The sequence below is a fragment of the Engystomops pustulosus genome, chromosome 5, assembly GCF_040894005.1.
Source record: "Engystomops pustulosus chromosome 5, aEngPut4.maternal, whole genome shotgun sequence".
Classification (NCBI taxonomy): Eukaryota; Metazoa; Chordata; class Amphibia; order Anura; family Leptodactylidae; genus Engystomops; species Engystomops pustulosus.
This window is the reverse complement of record NC_092415.1, coordinates 194,346,693-194,363,841: the sequence shown is the minus strand read 5'-3', so window position 1 is coordinate 194,363,841 and position 17,149 is coordinate 194,346,693. Positions and strand designations below refer to the sequence as shown.

The 17,149-nt window shown below is 43.1% G+C and overlaps 1 protein-coding gene across 1 annotated transcript in view; it reads right to left on the bottom strand.

Moving 5' to 3' along the window:
- CUBN (cubilin) overlaps positions 1-17,149 on the bottom strand; it is a 119,021-nt gene that overhangs the window by 63,765 nt on the left and 38,107 nt on the right. The window contains exons 25-28 of the mRNA XM_072154223.1: positions 16,548-16,729; positions 15,457-15,613; positions 14,452-14,633; positions 3,246-3,405 (exon numbers count right to left, since the gene is read on the bottom strand). Coding sequence (XP_072010324.1) covers positions 3,246-3,405; positions 14,452-14,633; positions 15,457-15,613; positions 16,548-16,729 — 681 coding nt within the window. The remainder of the gene's footprint in view (positions 1-3,245; positions 3,406-14,451; positions 14,634-15,456; positions 15,614-16,547; positions 16,730-17,149) is intronic.

Below are 17,149 nucleotides of genomic sequence, written 5' to 3'. Positions count from 1 at the left end.
TGCACGGCGTCCTCCATCTGCCGGAAGGCAGCAGGACACGTCACATCACAGGAAGTCCGGAAACCTGCTGCAATCAGTGTACGACCAGTCCCGGCAACTCTATAGAAAGTACTATGAGGGTGACCCTATTATGGTCTTGCACTCGCCCTAGTAAAGTTTTCTGCTGGTTCTGGTGGCTTAGCAGAAACTTTGCCAGGGTAAGTATAACATAGGTGACCCTATTATGGTATTATATTTTAAGTTTTGCATTAGTAGCCAGCCCCTATTTCTCCTTTGTACCCCTGGACCTTCTCTATTTTTGGATAAATTACTGACGGTTAAGGAGGAGGGGTGCAAATCAATTTCTTATGGGGTTAGCCTGGACCAAATAAGATATTTCACAATGACATTGACTGTGCAGCTCCAAACCACAAAGCAGAACTAGAGAAAGAGCTTCCCTTCTATGATATATAATCAGCATGAATAAGGGGGCTGCAGAATTAAGGAGGTCCCCCAGGGGTCTCACACTAAACGTCTGGCCCGGAGCTTGTTGCCTTGGATACCGGACAATAAATAGATGAGATCCAGAAGTCTCTAGTACTCGGTAATGTCAGTAATCACGGAGGATTGTCCGGCTCTGAGTCACGGCCGCCTCTTATTTCATGTGGGCTCCTCTGGAAAGTCTTGTTTTTAGTAATAAGTAGTTTGTAGCTCGGTGGTCGGTAGAATTTGGCGGCTTGGAGTAAAGATTTGATTGCAGGGTGTTCACCGCGCGGCTACGTGGGCACAAAGGGAAATGAGCGGCATGTGCTTTACTCTTACTACTCTAACTATGGCAACCTAAGGGAGTTCTGTGCCCTCTGAACTCTAATCCGTGATACATTGGAACATAGAAGCCTAAATGTACAAAGTGACTAACCAGGGCGGTGACATAGGGGGCGCCATGGTACATGAGGCCGGGTACAAGTCACCTTGGTGTTATACGACAGATCACAGATCCATTACTGTAGGGTATATGTAAGCACCATATGGCAGTACTTGGGTCTAGGATACTATCTTCTCATGCAGAATGTGGCTCATAGTAATCCAGCGCACTCCACACGTCTGGACAATACATTTTTCACTATTTTTCCGCCAGTTATTGTGTTTTTTGTTTCCGTAGTGACATCATTCTGGACATTCGCATTAGTCTGCAACACAGACAAACGGCTTCCATTTCCTTTGCCTTGTGTGTGGAATGACATCAGCTGAAATCCCTTTATTTAGATAGAGATCCGGAAGTTTTACACACAGGGAATTCTTGTCTGTGGAGCTGGAGGAATGACTGGAGATATGGGAGACAGCTGCTGCTCCGGCAAATATTTACTTCCTTTTTTTCTATATAGAATCCTCTTTCTATACTGTATATACTGCTACATATATCTATCTCCTATATATCTATCTATCTCATATCTATCTATCTCTCTCTCGTCTATCTATCTATCTCTCTATCTATCTCATATCTATCTATCTATCTATCTATCTATCTATCTATCTATCTATCTATCTATCTCTTATATATCTATATATCTCATATCTATCTCTCTATCTATCTATCTCTCTATCTATCTCATATCTATCTATCTCTCTATCTATCTCATATCTATCTATCTATCTATCTATCTCATATCTATCTATCTATCTATCTCTTATATATCTATCTATCTCATATCTATCTCTCTATCTATCTCATATCTATCTATCTCTCTATCTCATATCTATCTATCTATCTATCTCATATTTATCTCTCTATCTCATATCTATCTATCTATCTATCTCATATCTATCTATCTATCTATCTATCTATCTATCTCATGTCTATCTATCTCATATCTATCTATCTATCTATCTATCTCATGTCTATCTATCTCATATCTATCTCTCTATCTCATATCTATCTATCTATCTATCTCTCTATCTATCTATCTATCTATCTATCTATCTCATATCTATCTATCTATCTCATATCTATCTATCTCTCTATCTATCTCATGTCTATCTATCTATCTATCTATCTCATATCTATCTATCTATCTATCTCATATATATCTATCTCTTTATCTCTCATCTATCTATCATCTATCTATCTTATATCTATCTTATATCTATCTATCTATCTATCTATCTATCTATCTATCTATCTATCTCTCTATCTATCTCATATCTATCTCATATCTATCTATCTCATATCTATCTATCTCATATATATCTATCTATCAATTCAAAGAGGCTTTATTGGCAGGACCAAATACAAGTTATCATTGCCAAAGCATTTATAAAATATTGGATTGTGTAGAATCTACCTCCTATCTATCTATCCATCTATCTATTTATGTCCGAAATTCTAGTAAAATGTACCTGTATATGGGCACTTTCTGTGGACTGTGAACTGAGACTTCGGGAAGACCGACAGGACCCTGAGCCCTAAACTGTCACCGGACTGCTTGCCTCAGCGATACGGGGCAATCACAAAGATAATCCCTGCCTAGGTCACTGTACAGACATAAGACAAGACTCACAAGCTGGTCTCAACTAAGATAGGGAATATGGCACAAAATTGGAATCAAAAGGGATAGTCAAAAATATGAAATCCAAGATTACAAAACCAGAAATATCTGAAGTATAGCAAGCTAACAGCAAACAGGAAGCTAAGGTAAAAATATAACCAGCATAGTACTAGCTGTGGGCAGAATATATATAGGTACTGAGAGAGCCTCAGCCGCAGATGACTGGGCCCAGGGTCGGGCAATCGCTGCAGTTAACTACTGCTGGACCAGAGGAAGCAGAAATCATCTCACCCATTTCTTTCTTTCCATAGTATTGCACATGGCAGGAACTGAATCTGACTCACCAGCAATTGAACGAAATTCAAGACACTTGGGGGAAAAAGCTTTTATTTTGTGCCAGAAAAATGTTCTATTTATTAAAAGCATAAACTCCACCCGGGGCCATATATAGTACAGGGGTACAATTTCAAGGGGCTCGGGAACCACTGGTTATATGGTCTCCTATAGGTTTTAATAAGGGGCACGGGATGGTTTCATATCTCTCCTGCAGTGGTCACCATCAAAAACAGAACATCCCAAGCATCAGATACACAATCCAACCCCATCCAACGGTAATATTTCAGCCATATTTTATGTAATTTGTCATATAGTGAGATCAATGTTAAATACTAATGGCTGTATTACCAGTAGGCACTAATAGGTAATAAGGAAACATCTCACCGTTGACGCTCCATATAAGCTGGAATCCTTGATGTGAGCTGGAACTTTGTGACTGGAAGACAATGTGAAGGCTTGTACCATTGGTGGTGCCACCTGGAGGCAACTGAGACCCACAGTAAGTTCCAATTTCTCTGGCTGTTTCATTAGGTCCATCAAAAAGCTAAGAAGAATAAATAGGTACTGGGTTATAATGCTGATATGACCATGATTCAATCTACAGATCATACCTGTAATGGAGAACCTTGACCAGAACGATCAACTGTAAAGGCTACAGAGATGTCTTCTTTCTAAGAACACGGCCCTTTGTGGTCCTGAGAGATGTGGAGTCTACAAGAGCTGTGAAGAATGATATTCCATATTTTTAAGATGTCACCCGTTTTGACCTACTGCTGGCTCTTCTTCAGGCCCAAAACTTATAACACCATATGACTAAGTAACCTAATTCTTGGAAGGTCTTGTAGCCTGACTCCACATCTTTTTGGTTCAGATATTGCAGTACTTCAAGACCGATCTGATGCTTTCAGGTCTGTGCCTAATACTTGATGGTCAACTAGAGAGCAAAGGTTGCCTATACACCAAAAGGAAAAGCAATACTTCTTTAATGGAGCACTGTCCTTTGGGATCCTTAGAGATGTGCAGTCTACAGGAGCTTTGAAGCATGATATTACATATTTATAATATCTTAACGTTTTGACCTAATACCAAGGTCCGAACATAGGATCATATGACTAAAGCATCAAATTCTTCATAGGTCCTGAGGTCTGACTCACTGGGGCTTATTTACTAAGGGTCCTGCGGCCGCGTTTCCGTCAGGTTTTCCACATTTTTGAGGATCGTGCCGCTGGGAAAGGGATTTAGAAGGGGATTGTGTCGCACGCGATCGGATTTTGGCGCATCGGCGCGGGCTTTCAAGCGATAGAAATTAGGGGACGTGCCGTCGGACGATCCGAGGGATTAACATTTAAATTGTGTCGCAATGCAATGCACTTACATGCACCAGGAAGAAGATGGTGAACTCCGGCGAACCTGAGCGAGGAATCTTACTAACAAGAAGCTTTTGTTTTCTAAGCTAATTTATATAATGGCCCTCACATGTAAGGTAGCTCTAGCCAAAGCTTTTCTCAGATTGCCTGATAATCTGATGTCCATATAATCCCCCAAAATCCACAATAAAGAAGCTTTAGCACCACAAATCTTTTCATATGTGTAAGGCTAAAAAAAGACTAAGAAATCAGTATTTATGTCTTGTTCCTTAGCAGCAACCACAAAAACAGTGTTTTCACTCTTTAGCTCAGAATACACGGGTTTACACCATTTCCTGCTGACCACGTGTGGTGGTATACAAACCCTCGTCTCCATGGAGACCTCCCATATACAGTCATCATTTTCCATGGCAACGAGGGGGAACGTGAAACTACTGTGCAGAAACTACACATCTAATATTTTATCATAGTAAGTAGTGACTGTGTCACAAGACAAGAAATCAGCTACTTGTGACAATGGGGCAGATTTACTTACCCGGTCCTGTCGCGATCCCCTGGTGCGTTGTCCGATGAGGATTCGGAGCTGCTGCGAATTACTAAGCACGTGCGACCGTGTTCCTGCAAACGTCGCTTCTGCGCCGAGGTCCGCCGGAGTTCACCTGCTTCTTCCTGGTGTATGTGAGTGCGTGTCACAATTCCATTTTTAAATTCCGCGGTTTGACCGAATCCGTCGGGTTGTCCGACGGCCACGCCCCCCGATTTCTGTCACATGCAAGCCGATCACGTGCACCAAAAATCCGGGACAATTTGGCGTACAATGGAAATATTCGGGATACCCGACGGAATCGTGGTCCCGCGGTACCCTTATTAAAAGAGCCCCAATGTGTCAGTAATCAGAGGAGCTTCAAGGACTTTTCCAAGAATGTGGTGAGCCCCTGGAGGCCGGGATGGTATTTACCCTGATCCTGTGTGGTTACAGTTTTCTGGCCCATGTCTGACCAGAAGTCACAGTTGGTTCCAGAACACAATTCTGTCAGTGAGTGGCCTCCTTTGACCAGGGGACGACATGTAACACAGAAGTGATGTCCCTTGTCCAAAGCGGCCATTCATTCCGGATGGACACAGAACTGAGAACCAATGGTACACAAAAAGAGGGACGTGGACCCGAGTGCTGGAACAAGGTTAATTCGCAGCCTTATTTTCCCACCCTGCACCCAAGAGGTTTTTCGGACCCTGGGAAATCCACTTTAATCTTGGGATAAATGGTCCAACTGCTCTGTGCTGTATAGCAGCGGGCACTGTCGGACTGGGGTTCCATGGGCTCCCAAAATAAATTATGCTGGGGGCCCACCCTCCATCCATTTCTAAAAAAACAGACTCTAGTAGTCTTGGGGTCTAGTATTGGATAGAGCCTGGGTCCACAGGAGGATCCACTGGTGCCCTAGTGGGTCAGTCCCACACTGGCAGCTGGGGTCCTTATCAGCCCAGATTTTTACTCTATCCGTGCCCTAGGGATGTTATAGGATTAAATACAAAAAAAAAATTGAGATTGGTATAAACCCTGGTCCTGGCTTGGCTTACGTAGACGCTGCAAGTCAGACATAATACAGACCTTTGGCTTGGGCCTCCACTGTGTAAATACAGCCCTCCAAACAGGGGCAATACATTTTTATTTTGCAGCTCATAAAATTGCAGCCTAAGCCCCCTACAGGCAGAAGATGCCATTGCTCTAATTGGCTTTTATATTAGGCAGCAAATATTGCCCCTCCCCCGAGGAGCTGCATGGTCAGGATTGATAAGGAGGAAGGTTCAGGATGGTAAAAGCTACCACCAGGCTTTTCTTTCTGGTACCTAGTGGGCTATCAGTTATATATCCATAACTGTCCTTGTCTTGTATGATAATAATAATAATAACTTTATTTATATAATGCCATAATATTCCACAGTCATTTACACTATTAACTCTTTTAGTACTGAAGTACAAGACAAAATGTCCCTCAACAATTTTATAATTAGAGTAATATGTACACAACACACATCAATAGAAGTTGTTTTTCTTATTCCAATATCAGAACCCAGAGATGATATGAAGATAAGCAGCGCTGCACAGACACCGCTTATCTCTTCCTGTGGAAACTGTATGTCATATATCACTATTGTGGTAAGCTAGATGTTCTCCTATGCCAACCAATGATTTGTGGACACCTAGTATCACCTTTTTAAAGGACACCTGTCATCAGGTCTCTGCCACTTGTCCTGTCACCTCTACCTGTTGGAGCAGCTCACAAGGATCCCATCCCAGCCTTTATCTAGTTATTTCATACATTATTCATTGTAAAATCATCTATTTTTTATCATGTAAATGAGGCTGGTCACATGGTCAGAGGCAGTGATGTTACCCCTCCCCTCTCCTCCCCCTGCTCATGTCTGTGTGTAATGTATAGTAAAGCATTGCTAGTGTGTGTGCTGCATCTGCTGACATGCTACATCATCCTAATATACAGGTGACATCAGACATCAGCTACACATGAATCTGACATGTTCTGCTGTAACATGGCTGCCTGGAGCTGTTGTATCTCTCCTAAACACACACACATGCACACACAGGCTGCAGGGGGCGTGGCCACAAGCACAAGCACATCATTATACAGCCTCACACCATTATACAGGCTGTCAGTCATGCACTGGGGGTGTGGCTGTGCCTCCCACTCATGAATAAGCTGGACAGCTTGAATATGCTAATGACTCATTGGACATTTCACAGGTCATTTGCATACAGCTTTAGGACCTCATTGCTTAGGTTTACAGGCATGTAGAGAGACAATGAAGGGATAGAGGCAATGCTCTCTAATGGCAGTTTATGAAAATATATTTAGTTTAGGGGGGTTATTTTGCATGACGGGTTCTCTTTAAAGAGGAGGTTCTTCAGCAGCTGCATTACATGCCGTGCAATTCTACATTCCTGCTGCTGCAGAACATCTTTTTACACATCATTGCAGGTCTTTATGCGGATGGATTTGGATATTGCATATAAGTCTATTAAAAGTGCACAATTCCCACTTACTGTAGCAATCAGGGGCGGATTAGGACTCCCATGGGCCTTGGGCTGTATGAATATTGCAGCCCCTACAAGTCTGAAATCACTTTCAACATATGTTACTAGAATCAGCTTCTTTCCCCTTCTGTCTGCTTTCCATCTGTGGTTTCAGGACCTTTGAAGGTCCTGAAATGGCTCTTGTGTAGATGTGCATTTAGAGAAGGAACAGATGTGCGAGGATTTCATGGGTGAAGATCCTTCTCAGTATAAAATTTGGTGGGTGGTTTGGGTGGTCATGGGCCCCATAGAAGGCTTGGGCCCTGGACCACCGCCCAAATCGCTCCATATTATAATCCACTACCTGCAACTTGTGGGGCTTTTCTGATTTCTGGATAAAAACTCTTAAAGGGCACCTACCACCGCGATTCTACCTATAAAGGTAGAAGGGGTGGTAGGTGGATGGATGGGACGTGAGGATAGCCCTTTTTTGGGCTAATCCTCACGTCCCTGGTGTCTTTTAGAAAACTTTATTGCAGCTATATGCTAATTTTTTTATGCGGCTACTGGGGCGTGGAGTAGCCGGACATGAGGCTACTAGTCGCGGCTACTCCACGCCCCAGTAGCCACGTTACTCCGCCTACCAGGTAATCGTCGAGTCCCCCGGTTACTGCGCATGCGCAGTAGTTGCGGCCCCGGAGCCGCGGCCGCGCAGCCGAAGGCCTGCGTTCTGCGCATGCGCAGAACGCAGGGGACTCACACGAGGGCACACAGCTACCAGGAGCTGCGCGCCGAAGATTATCTAGTAGGCGGAGTAACGTGGCTACTGGGGCGTGGAGTAGCCGCGACTAGTAGCCTCATGTCCGGCTACTCCACGCCCCAGTAGCTGCAAAAAAAAATTAGCATATAGCTGCAATAAAGTTTTCTAAAAGACACCCGGGACATGAGGATTAGCCCAAAAAAGGGCTATCCTCACATCCCATCCATCCACCTACCACCCCTTCTACCTTTATAGGTAGAATTGGGGTGGTAGGTTCCCTTTAATGTCCCCCCTACTATGATTAATATAATATTGATGTTCTGTGGCTTGTATTCTGCCTCTCATTTAGTGGTTCAGTCCAGTAGGGGGGGGGGGGGCAGTATCCCCTATCCTGTAGTAACCCACAGTGATTGGACATGTGATACCTTCAATGTGCAGGGAGTTCCCTCTTTCTATTCCCATGCCTATGATTTGATCCAGACGTACTGCTCTGATCACGCACAGAACGCGCTTTTATTGTAAATTACAGTAAAAGTCACATTACTGTGAGCTGGCAGGGTGTGGTCACCGCTAGATTTTTTCCAGAACACAAAGAAAACTTTAAAAGAAACCAAAAAAATTGTAGAAGAAATGAGTCATTCATGCCGCGGCTCGCATGTCTGAATGAAAAGCGTCTCCAATCTGAAACTTTTTGTGATTTTTATTTTTAACACATGGCATGCGCCGCTCTTGTAAGGATCAGGGCTTAATATGCGGGGAGGGACGTCAAGAAACCACAAGATCAAAGACACTTTGTACTGTAATACACAACGCGAGGGGACGGCTGCTCGCTCCTTGTGTTAGGCAGGGAGGTTAACTATTGGCTTACCATGTAAAGTAGACAAGGAGCACACAGACAGAACCTATACTGATCCAACTAGCAAGGCAGAGGCTGGGGCTTGGGACGAGAAGAAATGACTCTATTGCACTTTAGCCAATTACCGTGTTTTCCGAGATTATAAGGCGCACCATCAATAAATGCCTGCTAAAACGTCTAGGTTCATATATAAGGCGCACCGGATTATAAGGCGCACCTGATTATGAGGATGAATGACCAGCAGGTGGCAGACTTGTGCACTGTTCAAGGCAGTTCATATATAAGGCGCACCGGATTATAAGGCGCACCTGATTATGAGGATGAATGACCAGCAGGTGGCAGACCTGTGCACAGTTCAAGGCAGCTGTTGTCTGTAAGTACGGTTCATATATAAGGCGCACCGGACTATAAGGCGCACCTGATTATGAGGATAAATGACCAGCAGGTGGCAGACCTGTGCACAGTTCAAGGCAGCTGTTGTCTGTAAGTACGGTTCATATATAAGCCGCACTGGACTATAAGGCACACCTTTGATTTTTGAGAAAATCAAAGGATTTTTTAGTGCGCCTTATAGTCCGAAAAATACGGTATGTTATATGAAAATTTTCTAAACTTACACTTCAGGGTTATGTTCATACCATACGATTCTGATGCAGGAAACACATACGTAGGAATCCAGGGTCAAAAGTCCCAGGATACTTTATGAAAAAGGGTGAGAGGACCAGCAAGTAATGGGTGCATGGACTATCTGTTAGGAAATCTCTGGCCATATTGGTAGCCGCCATATTGGTAGCCGCCATATTGGATCGACACAAGTTTTTCCAATGGGAAGATGGTCACGTAAAATCTCATAGAAGACAAAAATTGTATCAGAAATCCATTGCTGTTATCAGATTTGTAATATTTCTTGTGGTTCAAAAGTATCAATATAGAAAGTTGTAACAAGAACCAGGAACGTTCCCTGTGATGCACAGCTACGTGATGTGTTGTCCCTGGTGTTGAACACAGAGCTCTAGGCACTGGATCCAGTCGTGATGAACCCATATGAGAGTCTTTATGTTGATCACTTTTCAAACACAAGAAATATTACAAATCTGATAGGGATGAATAGACAGCTCCTGCTGATACAGACAAAAAAGTGGGAACAGGAATGGCGACAGGAGTGGAGTGCTGTAGTGATGCTATGCTATGCTAACAGAGGGGGAGGGGATCTATTTTGAAAAATAACGCTGTGCAAGTCTTTGTGGGAATTGTACACTACACACAGTCTGCTGTACAAGTCTTTGTGGGAAATGTGCACTGCACACAGCCTGTTGTGCAAGTCTTTGTGGGAATTGTACACTACACACAGTCTGCTGTGCAAGTCTTTGTGGGAATTGTACACTACACACAGTCTGCTGTACAAGTCTTTGTGGGAATTGCACACTACACACAGCCTGCTGTGAAAGTCTTTGTAAGAATTGTACACCACACACAGCCTGTTGTGCAAGTCTTTGTGGGAATTGTACACTACACACAGTCTGCTGTGGAAGTCTTTGTGGAAATTGTCCACTACACACAGTCTGCTGTACAAGTCTTTGTGGGAAATGTGCACTGCACACAGTCTGCTTTGCAAGTCTTTGTGGGAATTGTACACTACACACAGCCCGCTGTGCAAGTCTTTGTGGGAATTGTACACTACACACAGCTTACTGTCCAAGTCTTTGTGGGAATTGTAGTCTTATCATGTTAACACAAATTGCAGGAAATAAATTGCATGAGCCATGATCATAGGAACAGGAAAAACGGATTAAACAAGTGTGACAAAACATGGTGATGTAATGATTTCCAAAAACCCCTTTAATTATAAACCTATTTAATGAAACTAACGTTAAGGAGACAGTCTCTATATGCTCTGTTAAGGAACAACATCTGTTTTTGTACTATTTTATATAGACATCTACAAGGTCCTAACCACAGGAAAGTAACAACTACCTGGCATAATGTGTGGAATACTCAGCTCTGCTGTTCCGGAGCAGTTGGCATCTCCTTTAATTAAACCATGCCTCTGGGACCGACCTCTTATGTACTAATACAGAATGTCCTTTTTGTGTAGAATTTGTTATGGGTTTTGCTGCCTGAACAAATGGCTGAAATTCAGGAAATAAATCTCTGCCTTTTCTACTGCAGACACTTCTTCCCATTAGCAGCCAAGGCTGACACTCACCTCGACGGCTTCTTATGGGCCTGGCACCGGCAGGGATCTTCCTGTTTACGTACCCTAGAGGGGCGCGTACAAGTGCCTTCACGGTCACTGACGCCAGTAGTTTAAAAAATTTGGGTAGATGGTGAGTAATTCTGACCCTCACTACATTTTCCATTAGTTTATGCTCAACTCGGGGAAGGATTTTCCAATGGTGGACATCCATAACATATTCATCAGACATTAGTCATAGGTTCAGACTATTGAGGATCCATAAAATGTCAACCCCACAGTCACTGACTGTACTTACCTCCTGAATCTACTGGAGCCTCTTCTCTAGTCCTTCTTCCGATGAGTGTCTGATTTTCATCCATGTTGTGTCCACCTTGGAGTTGAGGGCACCAGTTCTATCACTTCTGTATGTCTTCCATTTTTCTCATGCACCAAAAAACTTAAGGAGAAGCTGGGACTTGAAACCAAATCCAGTGGTTTTATGTCCAAAATCATGCCTTACGGGTCCAGATTTTCACTTCCTTTCGCTTCTTGGAGAATGGAAGATGGGTTCCTCCTGCCTGCTTTCAATCTGAGCAAATGGAGAACCTTTGGAGGTCCTGAAATGGCTCTTGTGTACATTTCTATTGAGAGCAGGAACAGATGTATGAGGATTCCTTCTCAGTATAAAATTTGGTGGGTGGTTTGGGTGGCCACAGGCCCCCTACAAGGCCTCCAAACTGCTTATAATTCACTATTCATTATAGCTCCCCTTGACTGGTCCTATATGTCCTGCTTTGATAGCGCTCTTCTTCTGGGCAACATCTAGCAAGGGATGCAATCAAATGGGCCATATATGGGTGGCACCTATGTACTCTCTCTTGGTTTTTGGGTTTCCTTTGACTTGAATAGGTAGGTCTGGATACAAAGCTGATGGAAGTAGAGTGTGATGTAGGAATAGCCCCGATGACAATGTTCATTTCATTGGACTCATGAATGTTATGGGCGATGAATCCACCTGATACAATTTTGTAAGTCTTTTTTTGATGATGCCCTGGGATGCCCAATCTGACCAAGTACAACAGGTTAAGGTCTGTATTTTGCATCAGTGTTTTTTTAAAGCCAAAACCAGAATAAAAACCTTCATGGAGAAGTTGGGCAATAGAAAGATTTACACCTCTTCTGTATTTTAATTTGGCTTCTTAATACTTCACAAAATACACAAGTGTGGTACTGACCTCCACAACATATTGTCAGATACCCTCAGAATTTCAACACATGGCAACCATAAATATTAGTAAACATGGCGGACAGACTGTAGAGGGCCCACCACAAGAATTGTACATGAACCCCATTATTATAGAGAAGCCTCTTCCATTCCACTAGTAGTTGTGTGTAATAAATCGCCTGAGCTCTGGCACCTAAAGGGAGTGTACAGCAGTTATGACTCTACAACGCTGCAGCCCGTGTTAGGTATTGTCCCTGGGAGATGTGTAATCACACATTTGTGCGTGTTGTTAGTAGCAGCAGGACTGTGAAATGTGCATTGATATTCCAGGATTGTGGCTACTGGGGGCGTGTCCTCACACTGCTGTGCCCTTATCCCTCTGTATTGAGCCAGAAATCTGTTACAGCTTTTACTCAAAGCAGTGGAGAGGGGCCGTGGAAAATTTCAATACAGAGAGATAAGTGCCCAGCAGTGTCAGGGCACGCCCACATTGTAATCCTGGAATATAAACACATGTTTCCACAATCCTGCTGCTACTAAGACACAGAGCTGTAATTACTGGAATCTCCAGGGACAATAACTAACATTGGCTGCAGTTTTGTAAGGTCCAAAGCGCTATACGTGCTTAACCACAAAAGTCGCGCATTTCTTATGTTTGTTATATGTAGAATAAAAGAATAATTTAATAAACTGGCTGAAGCGTGCACATGATTTTCCTCTGGACAATAACCCCAATTTGCTGTATTTTCAGGCTGGTAGATGCACATCCTGTGTATGTGACCGCAGTGACTCAGTTTCCTCATCCTGACATCAGCCGTTGTATCACTTCACTAATATTCTGCGTCCATTCATGGATGGTGAAGACAATGTCATGCATGAGGTTTTATGGCAGGAGGAATTATATAAAATATCTAAAATGTTTGTACCTTGCATTGCACCCATAAGACTGTATGGTAAGTATTGGCGTTACAACCCCCCACCCCTCCAAATGGACCATTGTGACCACAGGAGACCATCATTCCTGATCTATACATGTGATTTCTTTAATGTTCTCAATTTGGTTGACTGTGTAGATGTATAACTCACAGCTTTTGGGCCTCAATGCAAACCAACCAAACCATCACCACCAACCATAATGTATCGCACGGTGGCTGAGTGAGTAGCACTTCTGCCTTGCAGTGCTGGGGTCCTGTGTTCGAATCCCACCCAGGTCAACATCTGCAAAGAGTTTGTATGTTCTCTATGTGTTTGCGTGGGTTTCCTCCAGGTCCTCCGGTTTCCTCCCACACTCCAAAACATACTGGTAGGTGATTAGATTGTGAGCCCCATGGGGACAGGGACCAATTTGACATGCTTTGTGCAGCACTGCATAATTTTTGTGCGCTATATAAAGAATTATTGACTCTAAACTCTCTGCTACCTAAGGCGAGCTATAGAAATGGGCCCCCTCCACCCCATCAAGAATTAAATTTTTTTAGTAAGTGGGTTCTACATGCAGTGTCTCACACCCATGCTGACACTGTGTGTGAAGAGACACTATATTTAGGTGTCAGGTCTTGCTTTATAGTAAGTTACTGCACCCTTGATGCTGCCCCCCATCTTGCTGCTGGTGGTGCTGCCTGAGGCAGGAGGCTCATTTCCCCCAATGGATGCTGCACCTCTGCCTAACAGTATAATTTTAGTCATATACAATATAATAACTCTTCTTCTGGTTAAAGAGTTACAGTTTGAGGACCAAATGATGATTCCAGGCAGAGCTTCTGAAGTTTTGCCTCCTCGAAGTGTCCATTGGCCCTACTTATTCAACTGTATAGGGTGAAGTACATACCTGCCACAACTAAGTCAGGGTTATATATGTTCTGGGCAAAACCCAAGATCAAGAGAAGCCCCAGAATGAGGATGTCAACCTATCCTTCTTGGGACCATTGAAATCAGTAGATGCCAACCAAAATCATACTAAGAATCATGTGCCTCCTCCATCCAAAGTGGACGCCTGGTTTAAAGTGCTATTCTATAAAGCCAAATAAACCCCTTTAAAATGTCTTCTCTCTCTCATGTGTACTATTTGGAGGAACACCTTGGAACAATGACCATGTTTTGGATCTTCAACAATTGGACAATGGCCATTTGTAAAGAACCTAATAAATGAACCATTGGAGATGATCGTCCTACCTTCATATAAGTGTAGAAGCAGATATAGTCAAGCTGGAAGGTCCTGAAGGTGTAGCTGATGGTATTTCCAGTAGTGGTCTGGATGGTCCAGTTGCAGTACTTGTTGTTCGGGTAAGGGTCTGGGTAGTTTAAACTCTCCAAGATTCCTTGGCTGCGGTTACTTATCAAGACTCCTTCACATACTAAGGTATCATAAGAACGAGAAGAAAGGGATCAGACCTTGAGAAGATTCAGTATCTTACAATCTCTATAAATGTAGTCAAGAAAGTTGTTCTATACTTTGAATGTTGAGGAGCTTCTCCAGGTGGACTACATCAATGTATTCTATCTATTCCCAAGATAGTCCATCAATTTTATATTAGAGGGCTAATCTCCAAACCTCATGGATGGCAGAAGACTTGCTAGCAGGGTGGACATTGCTCCATGGCCATTGCATGGTGGGAACAACACCTAAATTGGAAGATGTCGGAGCTCCCATCTGAGTGGGCTGCCCATCTGACGTGGAAGCCCTGACCCCCTCTAATGACCCACAGTTCTTCACTTAGAGATGGACAATATTTAAGCTTTGGAGAGGCCCTTACCAGATAAAATATGTAGTAAGCTGCATGATGTCCATTCCCTAGGCAGGTCAAAGGCTCATTTAGGCCTCTTAGTTGTCCTCCACACTGAAACCCTCTGAGACATGGTGCTCCTATGGCACATCTAGACCTCTTAGTCATCTCTCAAGTGCAATATAAGAAGGAAGTCAACTGGATTCATCATAATTTTATAGGATCTGCTTCGCAATGGAAAATGAGGTGATACATGGAAGGAATACAACATTCTCCACATTTCTCCTGTAGCGGCCACTGCAGGAGAATTTTGGCGAACAAAAGATTGACTATCTGGATTTTGGCCAACATGGTCATAATTTCTATAATAATAAAGACTATATAAAACACCACCTAAATGTCCACCAAATGTACCACCAAAGGTAATTCTCACATTTCTTCCTCTGGCACTCACCTTGTCTATAATTAGCTAGAAATCCACTATGTGACATGATGCTATCAGTCCTCATCTTCACATACATAGCATTCGAGGTGGAACGAATCGGAGCTGGAAGTGTTTGTCCACAGAGTTGCCCGAGCTTGTTAGAAACCGTACTATTGCCATTGTATACCTGAAAAAAGATAGTACAGTAAGAAAATGACATTAAAGGACATCTACCACCAGGATGAAGGATTGTAAACCCAACACACTAACATACTGGTGTGTGCCCCCTCTACCAGGATCTGCTATTCTTTCAGCTTTTTATTCCCTGGTTTTTACAAAAAAAAATATTTTAAAATTGTGGAGCCCCTCAGGCTCATTTGCATAATTTTAATAGCTTTGTATTCTTAAAAACAAGGGCATAAGAAGCTAAAGAAGAGCAGATCCTGACAGAGGGGGCACACACCAGTATGTCAGTGTGCTGGATTTACAATCCTTCATCCTAGTGGTAGATGTCCTTTAAAGGCCAAGGCAGATTTGAAGTGAAAAAGGGTGTAGGACTTGGGAACTCCGCCTTTTCCAGTTTAGGGGTGGAGTCTGGAGCCTGGAGGATGTCCATGGGAGTTGTAATTTTTTTTTCAATTGTAGGTTACAAATCTTGATAAAATTTGTATGATAGACATACTGACAAGCATTTGCTAATTTTTCAACTTGTCGCTGTGTAAATGATCCCTAAAACGTGAAAATAATACGTACAAGAACCAAAAAAACCATACAAAGTACCACTTAGTACTACTACAGGCTCGATCTGACCAAGTTATCAGGTTAGAGTTTAATCCAGTGGTGAGCCCCCTCCTGTGTAGATATGTATTTCCATCTCTCACAGGTTTGAAGGCCTAGTCCAAGGTACGAGCCTGTCAGCGGGTTACTGACAGGCCTCCCAGGACAATAACAGTCCAAAGCAAAGGCTAGGAAGCAAGATACTGCTGAAAAAAAATCTGCAAAATTTTGGGAATTTGTGAATGGGCATCAGCTAATACATGTAGCTGTATGTTGGTGGTCCCCACGAATAATTATACAGGTAGACCCTCAGCATTCTGGCCTGAATAATTTCGTATACTTACAGCAAGATAATCTCTTTCACAATTCCTGTGATATTCCAGATCAAAGTGTTGGAAATCAATCTCCAGTAGATTACCGCTGGAAGACTTCAGCAGCCAGTAGCATTCAGAATTGTCATAATACGGCATGGGGTAGTTAGGAGACGTAAAACCACCAGACAGCGCAGTCAGGGTTCCCCCACAGCCTGAACAGTAAAGATATATTAAAAAATTCTGTATAGATCATATCTTGTTATACTTACTGATATACTAAACCACATAGAAATATAGGAGGGTGGATTTATCACGGCTTGTAGGCCTGATAATAGACTACTGGCCTCCATTTAGCCAGAGGCGGGAATTACAATTTCTCCGCCCACTACGCCGATTGGGCGGGGACGGGGCTGTGTTGAGTAGTGGGCTGCCGCAGGGTTTTCATACCATACGCTCGCGCACAGCTTATAGCCTGCGCCTGGTCAGACCTGGAGGAGGCCATGCCCACCTTGACTCGCTATAGACATGCTTAGATACCAGGTAAAATTATAAAGTTGAATATATGAGAATCTTAGGGGAACAATTTTTAGCTAAAAGGGAGTCAGTTACTAAGGCTCTATGGGAACCGGGTA